Consider the following 22,385-nt stretch of genomic DNA (forward strand, 5'->3'; position numbering starts at 1 on the left):
ATCAGAGTCAGCATGATATCAGATTCAGAGTCTGGATGATATATCAGAGTCAGCATGATATCAGATTCAGAGTCTGGATGATATATTAGAGTCAGGACAATATCAGGTTCAGTGTCAGGAAGATGTCAGAGTTAGTCGTATGTTTTCGTATATTTTTATATTTTGCAGGCTTCTTCCTAGTTTTAGTTTCGGTTAGTGATAATTTCCATCTCTCTCACACACACACACACACACACACACACACACACGCGCACGCACACACACACGCGCACGCACGCAGGAACAATGGACTCAGGTGAATCCCCCCCCCCCCCCCCCCCCCCCCTTTTAAACTCCGAAGTTGGAGATTTTCCCACAGAGTCAGCAGGATCAGGTGACTCCACTGTGAGAGGCTCAGTGCACTATCGTTGCCTGTTGTGCCACAATCACAGCCGTTTCACTCATAATGACTGCCTTTGTGCTGTGGTCAGTTTGGTGGGGGTGTAGAGAAAAACTTCTTACACACACACATACTCTAATTATTTAAGGTCTGTTCTCTCTGAAAAAGTCATTAAAATCTCACACACTTTATTCTGAAGTCAAATGTCTTTTCCATTTGTCTGCTAGGTCGACTACTTGCGCCGAAACGTCTTCCTCCTCCCTATAAGTTACCAGGTGCTTTACAGGAGCACGGGATCTCCCAATAGGGCTGGACAATCTGAAAAATGGAATATCCACATCGGGATGAATTGTGTCGTGATCCTTTCGAGCATGACAGATAATATCAGCCAGTTCTCATGCTGCATCACAGGGCAGAAGTACACACTCAGAGGAAAGCACTATCTACCCTCTTCCGCATACATGCGGTCACAGACACACACTATTGGTTGGTGTCTTTGTGATTGACAGAGGAGACAGAGTATGCCCCTCCCACACATGGCTAATTTAGCTTTTTTGCTTGCAAACCTTTGTATCATGATATGATAGTTAAGTTATCACTCACTCACTATATTGGACACTAACATACTGCAGTGCATTGTGGGATTTAATTGTGGGCGTGTCCCGGATTATGATTATAAAATGCCAAATTAATGTAACAAGTGCATTAGATAATGAGTATACTGTCTACGTCAGGAGAATTAGATCCCATAAATTCAAAAAAAAAAAGTTCGTAGTCTACTCGTGCTCCTGAGCATGCATAAATTTACACATAAGAAGACAAACTAATGTAAACCTCGACTCGATCGACTTCATATCATATAATCTGCATGGATTACAGCGCATTTATATCTGGATTATACTGTGAAGTTTAAACTGTTTATTTTTGACAGGGTTTAGCAGACGCCCTTATCCAGAGCAACTTATAGAAGAGCTTTAGAGTGTCGATTTAAAATACATCCTCATGCTAGTTCACTAAATCAGGGAGTAAGAGCACCATCGAGAACGATTAGTGAAAACCAGTCCTTCTATATTCTTGGCATTGATTACAGAATATAAAGGAATCGAGCCAACACATACCTGTAAATTAAGACAAATGAAACCAATGATTCCATTATGAGAAAAGAAATGGCACAGTATAAATGGAGGACGAGCCGATTTGTCTGCATAGAGCCATAAACTATAAATAAACATCTCAGCTGATGACAGACGTCACGCTGATTTGTTATTATTGCTATTATATATTATAAAATATTTTTATTGCCGTAGAAGTGAGTCAAAATAACTTCCACTTCGGTTTTTCAGCCTTTACTCTGATTGTTCATTTTGTGCTCCTAGCTGACTGTGCATTTCACCTTTTATGGAGTTTTGTGGGCGTCTCGAAATGCAAATGAGGTGTGTCAGGAACGCACTTTGCGTTTTTACCAGGAATTACGCATGCAAGTATGAAGAAAATCTGCGTTTCTGAAAAGTTTGTAAATCTGTCCGAAAATGTTATTTTGGTTTGGCTCACGCAAACATTTACACACAACTTTAGTAAAAGATTGATAAATAAGGCTCAATGTCTGATATAGTGTAAAGACACACTAATGAGCGCACGTTTATACACACAAATGAACAGAACGGAGCTGCATGACATCAAGCATGCAAGAATGAGGGCATGATTTTCTGAACTTGACCCTTGGAGAGTTTGGGGACTTTTTTAATCTTCGTGTCTCGGCTTGTGTGCGAAAGCGGAGGCGTGTAGGAAGTGCATCAGTAGCGGCGCTGAGGGTCAGACAGGAAACCGAGCCGGGGAAAGACAATAGAGGCAGCAGCGAGGGGACTGAGAGCTGGACTGCAGCGAGATCTCGTATACAGCACAACCGTATACAAACTTTGTCTAGGTTTGCCCTTTTCTCCTCCTCTTTCTACATTTCCTTCACTCATCACTCTCTAAAATAAACTTCTTTTAAAAGCTGGTTATGAGGTAAACCTCGAAATGTAGGGATTCTTTCATTGTTTATAAAAAAAATCTGAAACTGATGACTGAGGAGCACAGAATTAACATCGTGTGTCACTACAGGGTGATATCATGACGTATTATATAGACGCAAGTGTTTTACTGGGAAATACACCACTCGTGTTTTTCATCCGAGCTCCATCCGGGACATGGAGAACCAAAATCGTGACATAAATCTCTAGCTGTCTCTCGTGAGGAAATCAGCGATAAATTTTGTTTTGATAAATTTCGGTACATTTTGTTTGTGAATATGTCGATATAATGAAAAGAAAATCACACGTTGGCTTGAAGATATGAAGTGTATCTTCTCGTGTTGAAAAACTCGCATTTTTCATCCGAAATACATCACAGATCTGAGTCACATATGAGGCTGGCTTTTTTTCATGGTATATCAGATATATTCCATTCAGCGAGCATGATACTGAACGAGTCAAAGACGAGTAGCTGAACGGAATATATCTGATATACCACGAAAAAATCCAGCCAATATTATTATTATTATTATTATTATTATAATACATACACATTCCTTTCGTGTGTTCAACACGTCTTTCTCTTTCAAAATTCTCTCAAATTCTTCTGTATTTAACGAAGCAAACCTGGCGGCCATGTTTGTTTACAAATTGTCACAGTCTCTCGCTAGCATGGAAGTTTTACGTCTCTGACGTGTGACATCATGTTGTCTTGACAACCATGCAGTATCGTAAACCATATTCAACGCTCATTCTCCATTGGGTAGAGTGACGTAATACACGTAGGATAAGCGATATGCTAACAATATTGCATGCTATCGAACCAAATGAATGAAACCTGCTAGAAGGGAATGTTTTTATTCCATCAAAAAAGTGTCCTGTAGGGATAACAGGGATCAAAACGGGAATTTGGGAACACTGGTCCATTTGGACCAGTGCCTCTCAAAGGTACTGGTCCGAATGGAGTAGCATTGGTCCGTATTTATAATTACAAATTTCAAGCCGATTTTATATATTTATTCATATAATACAACCATATTATACGAGTGATCAATTTCAACTGTCTATAAACTTCTTCCTCAGTCATCTCATTATCATCACAATCTTCGAAACCCTCATCCAGATCATCATCATTCATCATCTATCGGGTCATACACCACATCATGCTGCGCCTCCTTGTCATCTTCATCTTCCACCTCCTCATTCTGTCTCTCCTGGGGCTCTACATCTCCTGCCACATACTCCCTCTCATCACCTGCAGGCTGCTCTGGCTCATCATACTTGTTGAGCGATATCCGTTTGTTTTGATAGCTGTCAGAAATGTCAAGCCAAGGACTTTTAAACTTCGCGGGGGTCTAATCTATATGACCAATAGCGGTTCAAGTTATATTTGTCTTCATGGGCAGCAACGAAAATGAACGGGAAGAAACTTCGCGCAGCCATGCTGCATGTAGCGGTGTATACTGCGCACGTAAACAATATGGTGGCGCCCGCATCTATGCCAACTTGACAAATGTCTCACAAAATCTATTGAAATTATCGTAAAAAACGGTAAAATAGACCAAGTTCTGCTTAAAATGGGCGAGAATCGTTGATAGAAACCATCGAGGCAGTGAGTAGTTTGATATATATAGCGTGGCGAGCCAGTCACCCACTCGGTCAAGTACATGTTGTCACTAGTTGCCCGTACCCTTTCCAACTCGCGTTGGCGAGTGGGCGACCGCCCGTTTCGATCCCTGGATAATAATTCCTGATCTTTCACTCCGATGACGTCACTCCTAGTGTTTTCCTACTGACTGGACGTGTGTTGTCAAAATGGCGAACTGGTTCAGAATTAAAATTATTTTGATTAACTTGCGGTTTTTTGGGGGGGTTTTTTGTGGATGTGTCTATATAATATAAAGAACATTACACGGTGGTGAAGTTTATTTTCTCGTTATATAATGAAAAATATATCACTTGTTCGCTTTGTTCACTCGTGAATATATTCACCACTCGAAGATAAACTTCGCGCAACCATCGAATATCGATTTTCACATTATTTTGATACATTTAACATTATTAAAACAAAGTTTAAATTATGAGGATTTATTATTTTTCTATCCTTTTAAGCATAAAATAAAAATAGTATCAAGCTCGTATTTTTTGCATATTTTATATTTGCTTCACTAGAAGTTTGATATCAAACCTAAATATTACAGTACATATCGTGTATGTTGGAAATGTCTCTTGAGTATTGCGATATAGATTTTTGTCGTATCGCCCGCCCCTACTTTCCATCACACAGATTAACGATGCAGTCAGTGATTTTTAATTCTGAGCACTAATATAAAATATGAAAAGAATCTTCTAAAAATATTAAAAGTGCGTCTTTAATCTGACAGTTTGTTTGGGTAACTTCTGCCAAAATCACTCACTGTACCTTTCATGGAATTTGTTTAATGTCTGAAACAATACAGAGAAAGGATTTATTTTTAGAAAAAGACATCTGTTTTCTTCATCATTTTGGTCATGGAATGCTGTTTGTTCTGTATTTTATTCCGTGTCGCTTTCTGATGTGAATTGAAGGAGGAGTGTGTTGTGCTTCTGAAATGACTTGTGGCTCTGAGTTCAGGAGAAAGTTCAGCAGCGTTCTTGAGGCTGAAGCTACTGGGCACAAATACACACACACACACCAGGTGGAGTTTATGACTCTCGTATGTAATGTAAAGTGTGTGTGTGTGTGTGTGTCAGGCAGGTGCACACCTGGTGTTTGTGATGAGTCAGTGCATAGAGCAGGTCTTATCTGCACCCACATAAGCCTACAGTGTGTGTGTGTGTGTGTGTGTGTGTGTGTTAGAGACCCCACATCTCGACTACACTGAGGTCACGTCTGTCTGTGTTTACATCCCGTAACCCAACAACACGTCTACGGTGTTATTCACGTCTACTGTTAAAGCATGTGTTTTAAATTTGTACAGATTCTAAAGTAGAAATTAAGGGTGTGTATGTGTGTGTGATGCATATATTGATGTATGGTTAATGAAAGAGTGTACGTTCAATTTAAAGCAGCTGTTATTCTGTCTGAAATGATTTCAGGCTCTTTTGATAAACTACAATATAATCAATAATAGAAATGATTACATTTGCTTAAAGAGTTGATATTTATTGTATAGAAAGTGTGAGCATTGATCAGTGGTGGCCACGCCTACTTCACTGAGACTAACATACACACACACACAAGCCACGCCTCCTTCACTGCTGGATGATGCGTATCTTGATCTTCCCATCATAAATATACCATACTGATGGAACGGTGTGTGTGTGTGTGTGTGTGTGTTTAACAGGTCTTCCCAGCTCCCCCTCCATCTCTGAGTCCAGGAGGAGCAGCAGTCCTGGTGAAGACTCTCCGAAAGTCTCGTCTCACTCCGCGTCTCTGTCAGCTCTTCCTCCTGTAGCTCCTCCTTCTTCTTTAGCTCCTCCTCCTGCAGCGCCCCCCACAGCCTGTTCCACGCCCCTGCCCTTATTACTCACACATCTCAACACCGAGCTGCTCACCTCCGGAGCCGTCTCTCTGCCCGGTGAGTGATGGAAAGAGACAGAGAGAGAGAGAGAGACTTGTGCGTCTCACTCCTCTCATTTTACCTCCACGCTGTGGGTCTCAGCTTACCGCCATTACTGAAGGACTCCATATTATAATGAAACTAATTATTACATTTCAGATAATTCAGATTACATTTAAGATAAATGTTCTACTGAACATGATGAATATCATAATTATAATATTATAATAATAATAATAATTATATTTATTATTATAATTGTTAATAATTATAAGATATTATCATATATTATCATATTGTTATAATTGTTAATTATGTAAATACTACGGTACAACCGTTGCTACTACTGCTACTACTACTAATAATAATAATATAAATTAATTTTCACATTGTGTGTGTGTTTCTCTCTCTCTCTCTCTCAGGTAATCGAGACCGCAGTGGGCGTTCCGTTCTCCAGGTGTGTATGAGGAACCGAGTGTGGACAGACGAGCGTTTCACATCCAAAGAGCTCACCAGCCTGCTGGGCTACTACTGCGCCACACTACGGTGAGACACACACATCCAGACAGGAGCTTCACCTACACACACACACACACACACACACACACACACACACACACACACACTTAGATCACCATGAAGCTTCCTGTGATGACGTCAGGGTATTTTTCAACATTACCTCTTTGGGATCTGAACTCACGCCCTTCAGGTGACTAATACGGACCACCTCAGCCATTAAATATAGTCGATCAGTTGCCACATGGTTGGTGAATGATGTGAGTTTCTTTACTTTCGCAGAGGAAGTTACATGGTTAATAAGGTGAGCGTTACACTTAGCGATAAAGAATAAAAGCCATAGGATTGAGAAACACAGATCTGAAGTCAGCATGAGCCAGAGGGCTGTGCTGAAGTAAAAATGCGTATCATGTGCATGCGTGCGTGTGTGTGTGTGTGCGGGATAGACAGTGTATGATTAGTAACGTACTTTCATGTTATCAGGAAGGAGAAAAGGGATGTGGGTCTGACTGTGCTGGTGGACTCACGGAGACAGCAGGCCAGTCCTGTGCTCTTCTCAGCTCTGTCTCAGCTTCAGGTGAACACACACACACACACACACACATTGCCTGAGATGCACAACAACGTTAAACACACTGACGGGCTCTGTCCCTCTTTTAAAACTTTCCGCCGTTGTCGTGATTGTCATCATGAGCTTCATCTCAAAATCTAATTCTCTGACCTTACGTTTACTAATGTAGAAAATCCATAAGCTTATCGTACAAAAAACAGACAGTGAAAAAGAATAAAATGATGGATGAAATAAAAGAGGAGATTGAGATTGACAAATCGAGCACAAGCCAAATATATTTTATGCAGGAACGTTAGAGATCATAATCCGAAACACTGTGCAGCTTTGTTCTAAGAGGAAAATAATCATGAATTTGTTTGTTTCTTTTAGTCTGTATTAACGCATTTAGCTAGAAAATGTGCTTGTGAGATGTAATTAGATTATGTTAGCGACTAATTTTTTTTCTGAGTCTTTTACGTTAGTATTACTCGCTTTGTGATTTATAAACCTTAGACCTTAAGAATCTGCTATGCAATTTGAAACAGTGGGCCACACCTTAGAAATGTGTATCGCTTCGTCGAATTTTAACGATGCACCTATTCCTACAGTTCTTATTACAGTGTCCCGTCATGCCCCTATTTTCAGGTAGGTAGGGCGTCGTCTGTGTTTTTGGCTCACACCCATCAGCCCTGAGTGTATATCTTTTCTTCTCTATTTGTCACATATTTTCACCGAAGTCTGTCCTGCGGCGTTTGAGATCAGGCTTGTCCTCGCTTGTCCTCGGATCAGAGACACGTATCAGTGATCAGACAAGCATACAGCCAGCTGTCAAATCCAGAGCATTGACAAACCTCACTGTGTTTGTTTTTTTTTCATAGCCCTCGGTAACCTTGTCTAATCAGCATCATACTGGCTCATACAGGCATCAGACGGCGTTACCGTGACGCTCTCTCATAATGCGTTAAGCAATAACAGTTCATTCACACGTATCGTGTTTTAATCATTGATTTTTTTTCCCCTCATGCAGGCTTCTCTGCCAAACGCACTTTACTCGGTTTTGTTGCTCTCAGACAAAGAGGCGTCTGTCAGGCTCGAGAGAGATTTCTCCGTTCCAGTGAGTATATTTTTGTGCATTCACGTAGCTGATGCTTTTATAGAACTGTCCCTTCCTGTTTGCTGAGGAAGACATGAACAAAATGTCCATTTCTCTGACATAGTGATGAGAAAAACAATAAACCAAGCCAGGATGAAATTCTACAATTCACCAAAATTAAAAAAAATTAATTAATATCGTATTGTACGGATGTTATTAAAGCGCTAACAACCTTTCGCTACCTTTTTCTTTCTTGTTTTTTATTATTAAACGTAATCATTTAAGTAGGCTGAGAAACAAAACAAAAAACAACATAATTAATAGTTCACTGCTTTATCAGTGTGTATGATACTACAGTTTGTATGACATAGTACTCATGCTACTAGCCACGCCCACAAGACAAGTACTATTACGTCACACGTCGAACCTATATAGCGAGAACCTTTGGTACTAGACTTGTAGCTTAAAAGGAAGAAAACGCGCAGACCAGTTTTTGGATCCTGGGAACGTTCCTGTTCCAAAGACAGAGATTAGGTGTTGAGGGCCTTCATCAAAGTTCTCTTAGAGTCCTGAGAGACATAAAAGCAAAAAGATGGAGAGATTTTAAAAGAGAGAGAGAGATAAAGACATAATTAAAGAAAAAAGAGAAAATGTGAGACAGAGAGAGATAAAGAGAGAAAAGACAGGGATCAAAATCAGAAAGAGAGATTAAAAGGGAGAAAGACAGACAGAAAGGAAAGATACAGAGATTAAAAAAATAGAGAGATAAAAAGATTAAATCGAGCGGTAACGTACGTGTGTGTGTGTGTGTGTGTGTGTGTGTGTTTATAAGTGTGAAGTGTTGACTTCTCTGAAAGCCCTACTGAAGCACATCGATTTGTCTCAGCTCACACGAGACCTGGACGGCACTTTCCCCTACGACCATCACCACTACATCCAGTTCAGACAGGTATACACACACACACAGAGAGAGAGAGAGAGAGAGAGAGAGAGAGAGAGAAATGATAAATCCTGCTAAACATGTATCTGTTGTGTAGAAAATAGAGCAGTTTTGCAGCAGCTGTAGCGTCGCCATCTCGTCTCTGCGGAGGTCAATCGACGTCCTGAACAGCAGCAGCAGCCTGGACACTGTCAAGGTCAGACTCAGTTTGGACGATAAGGTCACGTTTATACAGAAACTGGATAGTAGTGAACAGTATACGTGTACAAGTGCACATTATGTTTATTTAGGATTCAAAAGAAGGCACCAGTTATTGCAAGTTGTGTGCGTGTGTGTGTAGGACGTGTCAGAGACGATCAGCCAGCAGAAGAACCTGATGAAGTGTGTGTTGGAAGACTCGCAGCTGAACCGCCTCAGGCTGGAGGGAGGAACGTTCCTCGCACGTGTCAGGAAAGAGGAGGCGAGCGAAAGCGAGAGCTACAGGTACAACACACACACACTGCATCTCTCATATACACATTATACCTCACACACACTCATATACACACACCCGTACACACAGTACACCTCACACACGCATTCATCTAAAATCACCGTGAAGTTTATTCCAACTCTCCCGCTTGTACATTAACGCAGGGACGCAGTGGACACAGCATGCACGCTCTACAACCAGATGGACGAGGAGGTTCATAAACTCGTCATCCTGTCCAACAAATCCCTCCATCAGCTGGAGACCCTTCTGGAGCTGCGCACCTTTCAGGAGGAGACCGAGCGGGTGAGACGGCCGGATTAAAGACATAACTCTTTAACTTCACGTATTTGTGAGCGATATTCTTGTGAGGAATAATGTAGCGCTAAACTGTATTTTAAAAGGCTGAAGACAGATAAAGACCCTCTTGGATGCAGAATCGTTCTGTTAATCCAGTCCCAGTGTTAATTTGTGTTTGATGTGTTTGGACAGATTAAGCGCTGGTTCAGCGTGGAGGCAGAGAAACACCTGGCTCCACTGGACTCTCTCAGTTTTACCCTCAGCTCTCTGCAGGAATTGAGGCGGAGCCTGGAGCAGTTCACCGAGGAGGCAGCAGTAAGAGATCTTCATATCGTGTGTATCAGCAGGATACAGAGATACACAGTGATGCAGCTGTTTTATAGAGATGGTACATCTTCTCTTTAACCTCAGCGTCACCGTGTGTGTTTTTACGTATTTGTGCTCAGCTCCAGCAGAAGCAGGCCATGGCGCTGACGCAGGACCCCAGACGAGTGTCCAGTTCCACATTACTGGAGCTCAAGCAACACATGAGCTCCGTCCTCCAGCGAGCACACACACGCAGAAACGAGCTGGACATCCTGATCAACCTCTACGAGTTCTACGACTCGGTAAACACGCTCACAGCCTGTGGACAGACACGTACACCTGTACAATTACTCACTGTAGTTATGTGCCAAAATGTTTTGGCACCAATCCACCACCATAGGACCACCACTGAGTACAAATGATTTTTTTGTCAGAAAGCAAACAGGTCCATATATATATCAGGGTTCGTACGGTCATGAAAAACCTGGAAAAGTTTTGGAATTTTAAAATTAAATTTCCAGGCCCTGGAAAAGTTATGGAAAAAAGTATTTTGTTCAGAAGTTTTGGAAAAGTCATGGAAATCTATCTAGTGTTTCATCGATTATCTTTATAAAATTGATGTGCTGTAATAAAATGTAAATCGCCACGAGTTGTCTTGGAAATGTTGTCTAGCACAGTCTGCGTAGCCTACTGGCTATGCCTGTTGACTGCCACACCCAGTGTTGCCAGATTGGGCGGTTTTCAAATTAGGCAGGTTTTAGTGCCTCCAGGTGGTTTTTGAGCATTTTTTGGGCTGGAAATCATCAGTCACATCTGGCAACCCTGGCCACACCCTCCTCGTAACGTGCGACGTGCTAGTAATTGTAGCGTGCTAGGCGTGGTGCGTCAAGTTTGGGGATGCTGGGACCTCCCCTGCTCGAGCTACGAGCGTCCAAAGTCGGGCTGGAGCCCGGGATAGAAACGAAACCTAAGCGGAGCGCCGCTGCGAATTACGTCCCGAGGCGCGGGGCTAGCACACCCTGCCCGCGCTGGTTCTTTGGGGGGAGGGCAGAGGTCTCTGGCTGCCAAGTGTGGGACGGCTGGGACCCCCCCCTGCCCGAGCTACGGGCGTCCAAAGTTGGGCTGGAGCCCGGGATAGAAACGAAACCTAAGCGGAGCGCCACGGCTCACCTCGGGGCGAATTACGATGCTGGAGCCCTGGAGCTCTCGTTTGATGTTTGATGGGTTTTTTTTTTTTTTTTTGCGTGTACAGATGGTAAATAAAATATTGGATTGGATAATATCCCCAGTTTTATGACTCTTGAGAGTTTTGCGTTTTAAAGGATAAAAAGACTTAATTTATAATAGGTGAAGCCATATTAGCCTAGCCATTTCTTAATCTTGTGTATTCTCTGAATTTGGATGTCACAATTGATTTTATTTTGCTTAAATTTATAGGAAAGGGATGGAAATAGACATTCCACTTTTTCAGATTTTCACCCTCTGTTTTCATTTTTTTATGATGCCATTTAGGCGATGCTTAATATTCAGTGTAGGGCCCTGAGGACCTTGCTGGATTTGGATGTAAATGTTGTTGATTAAACTGATTGAACACAGAAATAAATAGACATTCAATGTTGTCTTCAAATTGTAACTCTTCATTTCCGCATTTACGATATCATTTAGGCAATGGTTAAATTACAATATAGGCCTATTGTGAAAGCACCTGTAAATTTCAGTAGTCTGCCTGTGTGCATATGTGGGGGGGGTCATAGTGCCAAAGTACCAAAATGCTTGTAATGCACAAATTACAAAGTTATGGGGTTGGGCCTGGGCAGGGGGTGGGTTGCTGAGAGCATGGGCTATGGGTTTGGGACAGATGGACTGGATATTTGGGGAAACATGGACTGTGGGTGTGTACTTGCATATGTGATGTGAAGGGACATGAGGTACAGTACTGTAGTTGTCTGTGTGTGTGTGTGTGTGTGTGTGTGAAGAAAGGGGGCAACAGTGTTGTGAATGGTGACGTGAAATAGGTATGTGTATGATGCGATTGTGCATGAGGGGGCCTGCTATGTAAACTAGTGTTGGGGGCTGTGCTATAAATGCGATGAGCAGTGATGAACCAGCGATGGTCATGGAAATTCAGTAAAAGGTTTTGGAAAAGTCATGGAAAAAAACTGGTGAAAAAGTGTAAGAACCCTGATATATGTTATTTACCAGCTGGGAGGTCCGTATCGTGAAATACCGTGACCGAGGGCTGAGGTCAGTATTCAAGGCCGAGGTCACGGTATTTCACCATACGGACCGACCTTAAGCTGGTAAATAATATATTTATTTTTTTCTTGACCAAATTCTAACAGAAAACGAGAGCGCCCGAAAGGGAGAACCGAGCCGAGCCGCCATTTTGAATCCTCATTCACGGCTGTGATGCAAATGTCTTCCTCCTCGGTATACAAGTGCACTTCCATGGCAGGAAAAAAACTACATTTTGCCGCCTATGTAGTCCCCTATTTATACAAATAGGAGTCATTCAGGGGCAGCACGGTGATGTAGTGGTTAGCGCTGTCGCCTCACAGCAAGAAGGTCCGGGTTCGAGCCCCGTGGCCGGCGAGGGCCTTTCTGTGCGGAGTTTGCATGTTCTCCCTGTGTCCGCGTGGGTTTCCTCCGGGTGCTCCGGTTTCCCCCACAGTCCAAAGACATGCAGGTTAGGTTAACTGGTGACTCTAAATTGAGCGTAGGTGTGAATGTGAGTGTGAATGGTTGTCTGTGTCTGTGTGTCGCCCTGTGATGACCTGGCGACTTGTCCAGGGTGAACCCCGCCTTTCGCCCGTAGTCAGCTGGGATAGGCTCCAGCTTGCCTGCGACCCTGTAGAAGGATAAAGCGGCTACAGAGAATGAGATGAGATGAGGATTCATTCAGGATTCAGCCATGTTTTTGCTCGACGTTGGCAGCAGTTAGAGGTTTTTAGCTTTCTCCTGAAATGTTTTCTTTTATTTCTTCTTCCTCAGGGTAGTAAAACTCGCTTTCGCTGTGAACACTGTCGTTATCGCTATCCATGCTGTAAAATTAATGCTATTCTCCTGAGAAATGCGAAAATAAATGTTGACAAAAATTGCTACTATATTTGTTGTTGTTGTGAACGAGCGAGTCACCAGAGGTCCGTAACCGGGGTCCGTAACTGGGGTCTGTACCGTAGGATACGGACCCGCTCGCCAGCCAATCAGAGCGCAGGATTTGATGGAAACCGGACCGCAAAAAAAATAAATGGAGTTAAGGTCAGTAATTCAATAAACGAGGTCCGTGACTAGCCCTGCCTTGAGGATTAAAGTCAGGATGGAAATCATGGAAATGAATCAATTTACCAGTTAATTAAATTAGATGAGATAAAGTAGGTAAATATACAGGGCAGTTATCACAGAACCAGGACTGGGAACCACTGGCCCAATTTGGGGATCATTGTTTGATGGAACACAGTCCAGATATGGACTCGGTCGTATTTCAGTCGAGTAATTGAAGAAATACAGTTAGTTGCAGAGCTGATAAAATATGACCATCATTCAGTAACTCTGTTTTTTTACCTACTTTTCTCCAAAACTGGTTATTTTTGTTTCCACACCTCTTTTCCAACTGTCGTTCATGCTACATCGAAGGGCAGCCGAATTCTGGGAGAAAAGCGTTATCTGCCCTCTTCCACATACATGAACTTACAAACGTCATCATCTGGTTAATGCCACGCTGATTAGCAGTTGAAAGAGTATCAGACAATTATGACTGTAGGTTAAAAAAATACAGAGCTGAAGGGGGGGGTAACATTCTGCAGAAGAAAACCTCAGAATTTCTGCGATTAAAGTTGTAAATTTACGAGAAAAAACTTGGATATTCTCAGAGATTATAAAATCATACATTTACAAGAAAAGAATTCTGATATTTTCAAAGACAGCAATCACATGCTTCCCAGCTGCAGTGCATTCTGGGAAATGTAGTTGACAATCTCTTAGTGCTTTATTCTGACTGCATTTCCTGTAACTCTCGCCTGGCGTCTGTGGTTTGATGACGAAGATACAACCTTGCAACATGAAATGATCTGGTTCCTTGACAAAAAAAAAAACAGTATTTTTTCTATTTTTTTTCTCATAAATTTGTGACTTATTAATCTCAGAAATTCTGAGTTTATTTCTCAGGATATTAGCCCCTCCCTCAGCTCCATAATGCAAAAATAACCCATTATTTTTCTGAGGATTTCTCATAAATGTATGACGATTTAATCTCGCAATATCCGAGACTTGTCTTGTAAATTTACGACTTTAAAACTTCATTAAGATAAAATGTTCATGGCACTGGTTAAAAGTGATAAAATGAACTGCCACTATGAAACGTCACCAGTTTTGTTTTGTTTGTTTTGTTTTTTTTTAATTCAAGTTACAGTCAGAAACGAATCGTTAATAATTAAGCATTAAAAGGACCTAACTGAATTCTTGCAGGCTCAGCAGTGGATGGCGCACTGCGAGGACTATTTTGAGCGTCTGAATTTGGAAGAGAACGTCATGAGCTTCTCTCCTGAAGTTCTGCAGACACTGCAGGACTACCACAACGAGGCCACCAAGTTCTCCCTGGAGAATTTCAGCTCTCTGAATGACACAGTGGCCACGCTAGGCAGCCCCTGCCAGCTCCATCACTGGAACCACATCTGGATGAAGTGCCAGGAGACCCGTAAACAGCTAGAGGAGGTGTTGGAGAGAGCGGCAGTGCGAGAGGAACCCGTGTCTGATTCTCACCCTACCTCCGACTTTTCAAAACCCCGGGATATACCTGTAATATGTGTGGATTTGCAATGTGCAGAGAACAGAAGTTCTCTTCCTGAGATTAAACACGCCTTCGAGTTCGAGGACGAGAAACCTCACTCGGCGGGTCCGTTCTCGAAAAACGACTCTCCTTTCAGGTCTTTTCTTTTCCCTTCCGAGAGAGAGAAACTCTCTTCATTGCCACTGGACGACACAGACAGCGACTGCACCATCGACTCATCGTTTTCCTGTCACTCGGAGCCCGTAGCAAGGCACCGCAGGCCTCCGCTGAAGAAGATGATGAAGAAAACCATGAGCTCTGAGCTCTCAGGACACCATAGCTACCTGGGAGTCTACATCAAAGGGCTGGAACTTAGCAACAGCACAAGTGTGGAGAAGAAGTTGCAGAGGCCACATTTGAAGAGTCCAGTGCTGGCACGGAGCAGGAGCCTCCCATCACCCGCCATAAGTCAGGGAAGATCAGGGGACGGCGAGAACAAGAGACACAGCAGGTGGGATACACACACACACACACACACACACACACACACACGCTCGGTACAAGGGGATGGATGGATCAAATTGATTAATTTTTACTGTTATTCCATGCAGTAAAATCCAGCACATCATGGACGAGATGATCTCCACAGAGAGAGAGTACGTGCGTTCCCTCTCCTACATCATGGAGCATTACTTCCCGGAGATGGAGAGGCCAGACCTGCCGCAGGACCTCCGAGGGAAGCGCAGCATCATCTTCGGAAACGTGGAGAAGCTGTGCGACTTCCACAGCCAGTACTTCCTGAAGGATCTGGAGCAATGTGCACATTCCCCACTTTCAGTCAGCACCTGCTTCCTGAGACACGTGAGTCTTTACCAAACATCCGCCATCATGAGCCCTCTTCTTCTTCTTCTGGAATATTCTAAATCCAAGAGGCATGACAGGAATGTGTGGTGTGGGTGTGTTCGTGTAAGGAAGGCCATTAAGAATAAACAACATATGTGTGTTTGCAACTGACAGGAGGACCAGTTTGGAATGTATGCTCTGTACAGTAAGAATAAACCGTGCTCCGACACCCTGCTCACCAGCCACGGCAACGCTTTCTTCAAGGTGAGACACACCTGTCTGAGGCGTTACGTAAAACACATCAGGTACAGAATAAAGGCAGCATGACAGAGATCTGCTTCTTCCATACCGTCTCACTTTAATATTATTTATCAAAAGCACTAATTAACATGAATTACCATAATAAAGCTTGCTAATAAAAAGCCAAGTGTATGAAAACAAATCAATAAGCTGTTATAGGGTGTGTGTTACACTGATTTTAGCACAAGTAATATTTATTATTTTGTATATTCCTAATTCATCTTTAGTCATTTTGTTCACGATATTTATGTGAAGATCGATTGTTCTCGATTGAGCAAAAAACGAACCTAGATGGTGGAGTATCAACTTGTCGAAAATAATTTTTGAAAAGTCCCTGATGTGTCTTTCATGCAGAATAAGCAGGTGGAGCTGGAGGACAAGATGGACCTGGCATCCTACCTGCTGAAGCCCATCCAGAGGATGAGTAAATACGCCCTGCTGCTGAAGGACCTGATAAAAGAGTGCAGCCAATCACAGGAGCAGGAGCTCACCGACCTCAGGACCGCTGAGGAGATGGTCAAGTTCCAGCTGCGCCACGGCAACGACCTGCTCGCCATGGACGCCATTCGAGGATGTGATGTAAGCAACGCAATATAAATCGTGCCTGTTTGATTCCGTCAGACCTTTCAGACTCCAAGGACACGCAAAACCGATGTTTTTTGGTTCGGTTTGTAGGTGAATCTGAAGGAACAGGGCCAGCTCAGGTGTCAGGACGAGTTCATAGTGTGGTGCGGACGCAAGAAGAACCTCCGGCACGTCTTCCTTTTTGAGGATCTCATCCTGTTTAGCAAAACCAAAAAGATTGAAGGGGGATATGACATCTACATCTACAAACAGTCTTTTAAGGTGAAGGGTTTAAACCTCTCAAAAGCATGGTATTTCCTGGCTTTGTGTCAGGATGGTGGAATGGTGAGGTTTTTTTCTACGATTAGACTGAAATATGACTCCAGAAATAATCCTGAATGTGAAAAGGTTGACTCCTGAAAGGTTTACTCAAAAAGCACAAAAAAGCATTAGTAGGTTATAATGTATAGATAGATCATTATACGAATTAACTTTTCCTGCAGACCGCAGAGATTGGGATGACGGAGAACGTGGGAGACAGCGGCCTCCGGTTCGAGATCTGGTTCCGGCGCAGGAAGTCCCAGGACACCTTCATCCTGCAGGCCAGCTCAGCCGAGAGCAAGGCGGCCTGGACCTCCATCATCGGCAAGATCCTGTGGAGACAAGCGCTCAGAAACAGAGGTCAGCTAACTCTACGTACACATTAGCAAGTTTTGGTTTTGTACTGGAGGCTATGAGGTTAGTGTAGCTAACAAGTAGGAGAAGCATTTTGACACCGGTTTAACAAGATAACGTCACAGACATTAGAACAATCACAGCAGCATCAGGTTAAGCTTGGTGTCAGACTCAGCTGGGGGCGTGGCCTAAAGAGTTTTATGTTGGAAGTGATATGATTTGTAGCTACATTTAATTTTAGAGGGCGGCACGGTGGTGTAGTGGTTAGCGCTGTCGCCTCACAGCAAGAAGGTCCGGGTTCGAGCCCCGTGGCCGGCGAGGGCCTTTCTGTGCGGAGTTTGCATGTTCTCCCCGTGTCCGCGTGGGTTTCCTCCGGGTGCTCCGGTTTCCCCCACAGTCCAAAGACATGCAGGTTAGGTTAACTGGTGACTCTAAATTGAGCGTAGGTGTGAATGTGAGTGTGAATGGTTGTCTGTGTCTATGTGTCAGCCCTGCGATGACCTGGCGACTTGTCCAGGGTGAACCCCGCCTTTCGCCCGTAGTCAGCTGGGATAGGCTCCAGCTCGCCTGCGACTCTGTAGAACAGGATAAAGCGGCTAGAGATAATGAGATGAGATGAGATTTAATTTTAGATGACAGTATATGATCAATTCACAATGATTAGTGGTAAAGTGGTTTTATACTGTGCATGCAAGAGACTGCGCCCTCTAGTGGACAGGAACAGTATATCATCTGTACTGATAGACCTACATTATATCTTAATCTCCCTCTGTCAGATATCATATACCGTAGATTTATCCTGCTATTTCATTTGTGGCCTCTCTCTCTCTCTCTCTCTCTCTCTCTGTCTCACACACACACACACACACACCTCTTCTGCTCATCAGAGTTGCGGATGCAGGAGATGGTCTCTATGGGAATCGGCAACAAGCCCTTCATGGACATCAAACCGAGCGACGCAGCCATCAGCGACCGAGCTGTTGATTACATCATGAAAGGCACAGGTACGTCCATGTCTTATCCTTCTTCTCCTCAAATCTCTGTCTCTCGCTCTCTCTCTCTCTCTCGCTTTCTTTTTCTGTGTGTTTACTGTTGTGTTTACTAGATTAGATTAGATTAGATTAGATTAGATTAGATTAGATTAGATTAGATTAGATTAGATTAGATTAGATAGAACTTTATTAATCCCTTTGGGTGGGTTCCCTCAGGGAAATTAAGATTCCAGCAGCATCATTACAGATAAACAGAGAAAAGGAATAGAGGAAAACTTCTAGATAAATTAAAATAAATTAAGTATTTACATATACAAATATAAAAAGAATAAGATATGGGGAAGAGAGAAAGGGGGAGGGGGGAAGGAGGAGAAAAAAAAGGGGGGGGTGGCAGGAGAGATATTGCACTTTATATTGCACATTATATTGCACATTGTCCGGTATTGCTTATTGTCAGGCTAGGCTACTGCTCCTTCCCGTCCTCTGTCCTCCTGTTCCCCCTCCTCCCCCCCAGAGAGGAGTTGTACAGTCTGATGGCGTGAGGGACAAAGGAGTTTTTGAGTCTGTTCGTCCTGCACTTGGGAAGGAGCATTCTGTCACTGAACAGGCTCCTCTGGTTGCTGATGACAGTGTGCAGAGGGTGACTGGCATCGTCCATGATTGTTCAGTAGTTTGTCCCTAGACCCAGGGCTCGACATTAACGGTTGTCCACTTGTCTGGGACAAATGATTCTTTATGTCGGACAAGTTCATCGTCTCAGTTACTTGTCCGATCGGATAAATGCCAAAATACGCCGATATTTGGGTTACATATCAAATTTATCAGTTTATTCACACGATTTCCAAAGCATCTCACTCGACATATTGTTTTGATGAATCGCCGGATGTTTCTCTTCGGAAAGAGCGATGTGCGCATGCGCAATATTCCGCTCGCGAAACCGGCCAATACCGCTTCGTGTATTTGAGCTGAAAAGTAAACGGTTGTTTACCAGACCCTCCAGGATTTTGCGATGTTGTGATTTGCAACTTCAACGCAAATTCAACCAATCCCCGTGAATTCAGGGCGGTGTTGCAATTATATCCAATCACCGCAACTTTCCCGCAAACTTGACCAATCGTTGGCGTCGTCTTGAGGTGACGTCGACAAACTACCTTCCGCCTTACTTCCGTGTTTCCGTTCAAGAGAAGCAGCATGTGCGAGTCAGTGTTTATGTAGGCTTAAATTCTGTTACTGAAAGTGTGTTATGTTTTCAGTGAAGCACTGTGTGCACTTTACATTTTTTTTTACTTAATACAAGAAATTAATGGATGCCAACATTTTTGCCAAAATGGTATTTTATTTTCCATTGTTTAGGCAGCTTCAGCATCATACTGTGAGAGTCTGTTCAAATTGTTTTTTTTTCCTTCTATGAAGCCTGAGCCATTTATTTTATTAGTTTATAATTATTGTTTAATTTAGTCTTCAGGAGAGACTGCCTGCACACAGTACTAGTATTAATAGTTTTTTTTTTCTTACATGAAAGCTGAGGCATTTATATTATATTTTAAGGTAACTTCATGTTGTGCTGTGAGGTTCTCTGCACTTTAACTTTTGAACCAGCAGGAGCATTTGGATAAGTAAAGCCTATTTTTCTGCATTTTTGTAGTCCTGGTAATCTTTTATATTGGTAAAGTTGTTTATAGGACCATTTCTCAGTGTCTTTGTTTTCTTAATCAATAGTTTTTCGGTAATAACTTAATATTTAACATATCACTCAATTTTAATCACAAAAAGAGAAAATTGCAACAATTTCTCGCAACTTTCACTTCCTCCCGCAATGTAATCGCAACAAAAACCTAAAAAACACCGCAACTTTCATCGCAACCATTAAATACCATACAGGAGCCACAATGAATAATTAGACAACAACAGTTAATCAGTGGAAGATATATATTCAAAGTTAATAATTTAAAAATGAAAATATACTGTATAATTTTAATCTTCTGGTTTTCAATTTCTCATAAATAAATTAATGATTGATGGAGTCCAATTTTTTTCTGCAGTGAATAGATTGTGTTAAAGTAATTCTAGTGAAATTAGTTTATTACAAATAGTTTTTGTGGGTTTTTTTTCTCAAATTTTTCTTCGGACAAGTCAACTTCACATTCGGACAAGTAAATTTCCTTTCAACTTGCCCGACAGGACAAGTGGTTTCAAAAGTTAATGTAGAGCCCTGAGACCTCTTCTCTGCCACCGTCACCAGAGAGTCCAGCTTCATGCCGACCACAGAGCCGGGCCGCCTGATCAGTTTGTCCAGCCTGGATGTGCCCTTCTTGGATGTGCTCCCCCCCAGCACATCACGGTGTAAAACAGGACACTGGCGACCACAGACTGATAGAACATCCACAGGAGTTTCCTGCAGATGTTAAAGGACCGCAGCCTCCTAAGGAAGTATAGCCTGCTCTGTCCCTTCCTGTATAAGTGTTTGGTGTTGCAAGTCCAGTCCAGCTTGCTGTCCAACCACAGCCCGAGGTACTTGTAGGAATCCACAGCCTCCACCTCGACTCGCTCGATCAGAACTGGTCGTGACCTTGGTCTGAACCTCCCAAAGTCAATGACCAGCTCCTTGGTCTTCGAGGTGTTGAGCTGCAGATGGTTCCTGTTGCACCAAACGGCAGAGTCCCTCACCAGGCTCCTATACAGGGTTCCCGCGGGTCCTTAAAAAGTCTTAAATACAACTTTCGGTTTTTAAGGCCTTAAAATGTCTTAAATTGTTTGGAATGACTGGAATTTTCGAAAGGGAGGTATTAAATTTAATATTGGACCGAACGAGTGAAATGTCTCCATCCGGTTTGGGGTATTTTTTTAACTGTAATTTTAAAAGTGACCGGCAGCATTGGTTCTGTGCGTTCCGTAGATCAAGAACTAACGTTAGGAGGCTACTGGAGGAAGTGTGGTGCGGTGTGGACTGAGAGATGCGCGGGTAGCTTACGCGGGCGCTAGAAAGCGTTGATAATTATGGGAAGATGTCTGTTTAACGACAAGTGGTTGGGGGATGACAAATACCCCCAAAATAAGGAGAAGAATCGTTTGTGATAAAAAGCGCTGGATCGCACAAATGTGTTTAAAGCCGGTACCGCAGCGCTGGGGACACGGCGGACTGAGAAACTGGCTTTTCACGGACACGAGGCGCGCGCGCGTGTGTGTTAGAGGTCAAGCACTCCGGAGTGAAATGCAGGGGGGGTTCGCGCATGCGCACAAGAGTCAGGTGGAAAATGGGACTTACTGTATAGGAAATAATAATAATAATAATGATTAGCATCATTTTTTTACATAATTGTTTATTGTGCTAAGTTTAATATAATATATAAACAACCTTTATTTCAAAACTCAATTAAAAAGAACTACAGAAAATACAATAATTCTAAATATAGTACAATATAAATAATTTGTATAAAAAGTTTTTTAGTTTTATTACTTATCGTCTACAACAGTGTTTTTAATATAATAAGAATATTAACAACCACTAATAATTATTATTAGTAGTAATTATTATTGATTATTAATCATTACTACTTATGAATTAGTGATTAATAAGTACTAGGGATTATTAAATGTTTTAAAATTAAGTTATTAAAAATTATTACAAATAATTATTAAAAAGTAGTAATTGGTAGAATACAAACAAATTAAATAGTGAAAATTGATATAAAATAACTGTACTACTACTACTACTACTAATAATAATAATAATAATAATAATAAAAAACAATAACACTACTAGTAATACTTGTTGTTAATGTTATTATTATCAGTACAATTGTTATATCAATGTTCACTATTAAAACAAATTATCTATAATCCATGAATAATTGTTTGTATCACTACTACTACTAATTATAATAATTACTACTTTTTTAATAATTTTAACTAATCTTATAACTCAATTTTATAGCATTTTAATAATCAACTTATTAATTATTAGTAGTTGATAATAATTACTACTTATTAATTATTAAATTACATTTTGATAATCACTGCTTATTAATTAAGTTGTAATTAATAATGCTGAATTATAATAATTGCTACTCTATTAATTATTAATTAATATAGCTAATAAGTAGTGATTATTAAAATGTTATAAAATTGAATTAATTTTT

The 22,385-nt window shown here is 41.9% G+C and overlaps 1 protein-coding gene across 3 annotated transcripts in view; it reads left to right on the plus strand.

Annotated features, from left to right (window-relative positions):
- zgc:158766 (uncharacterized protein LOC100009641 homolog) overlaps positions 1-22,385 on the plus strand; it is a 55,882-nt gene that overhangs the window by 23,447 nt on the left and 10,050 nt on the right. For all 3 annotated transcript variants that reach the window (XM_060900442.1, XM_060900443.1, XM_060900444.1), the window contains exons 4-20: positions 5,718-5,951; positions 6,356-6,479; positions 6,933-7,026; positions 8,027-8,113; positions 8,925-9,041; positions 9,130-9,228; positions 9,373-9,515; positions 9,669-9,807; positions 9,994-10,116; positions 10,248-10,409; positions 14,572-15,383; positions 15,484-15,733; positions 15,890-15,979; positions 16,370-16,594; positions 16,691-16,861; positions 17,083-17,260; positions 18,142-18,258. In XM_060900442.1, coding sequence (XP_060756425.1) covers positions 5,718-5,951; positions 6,356-6,479; positions 6,933-7,026; positions 8,027-8,113; positions 8,925-9,041; positions 9,130-9,228; positions 9,373-9,515; positions 9,669-9,807; positions 9,994-10,116; positions 10,248-10,409; positions 14,572-15,383; positions 15,484-15,733; positions 15,890-15,979; positions 16,370-16,594; positions 16,691-16,861; positions 17,083-17,260; positions 18,142-18,258 — 3,165 coding nt within the window. The remainder of the gene's footprint in view (positions 1-5,717; positions 5,952-6,355; positions 6,480-6,932; positions 7,027-8,026; positions 8,114-8,924; positions 9,042-9,129; positions 9,229-9,372; positions 9,516-9,668; positions 9,808-9,993; positions 10,117-10,247; positions 10,410-14,571; positions 15,384-15,483; positions 15,734-15,889; positions 15,980-16,369; positions 16,595-16,690; positions 16,862-17,082; positions 17,261-18,141; positions 18,259-22,385) is intronic.

Source organism: Neoarius graeffei, chromosome 19, assembly GCF_027579695.1.
Source record: "Neoarius graeffei isolate fNeoGra1 chromosome 19, fNeoGra1.pri, whole genome shotgun sequence".
Classification (NCBI taxonomy): Eukaryota; Metazoa; Chordata; class Actinopteri; order Siluriformes; family Ariidae; genus Neoarius; species Neoarius graeffei.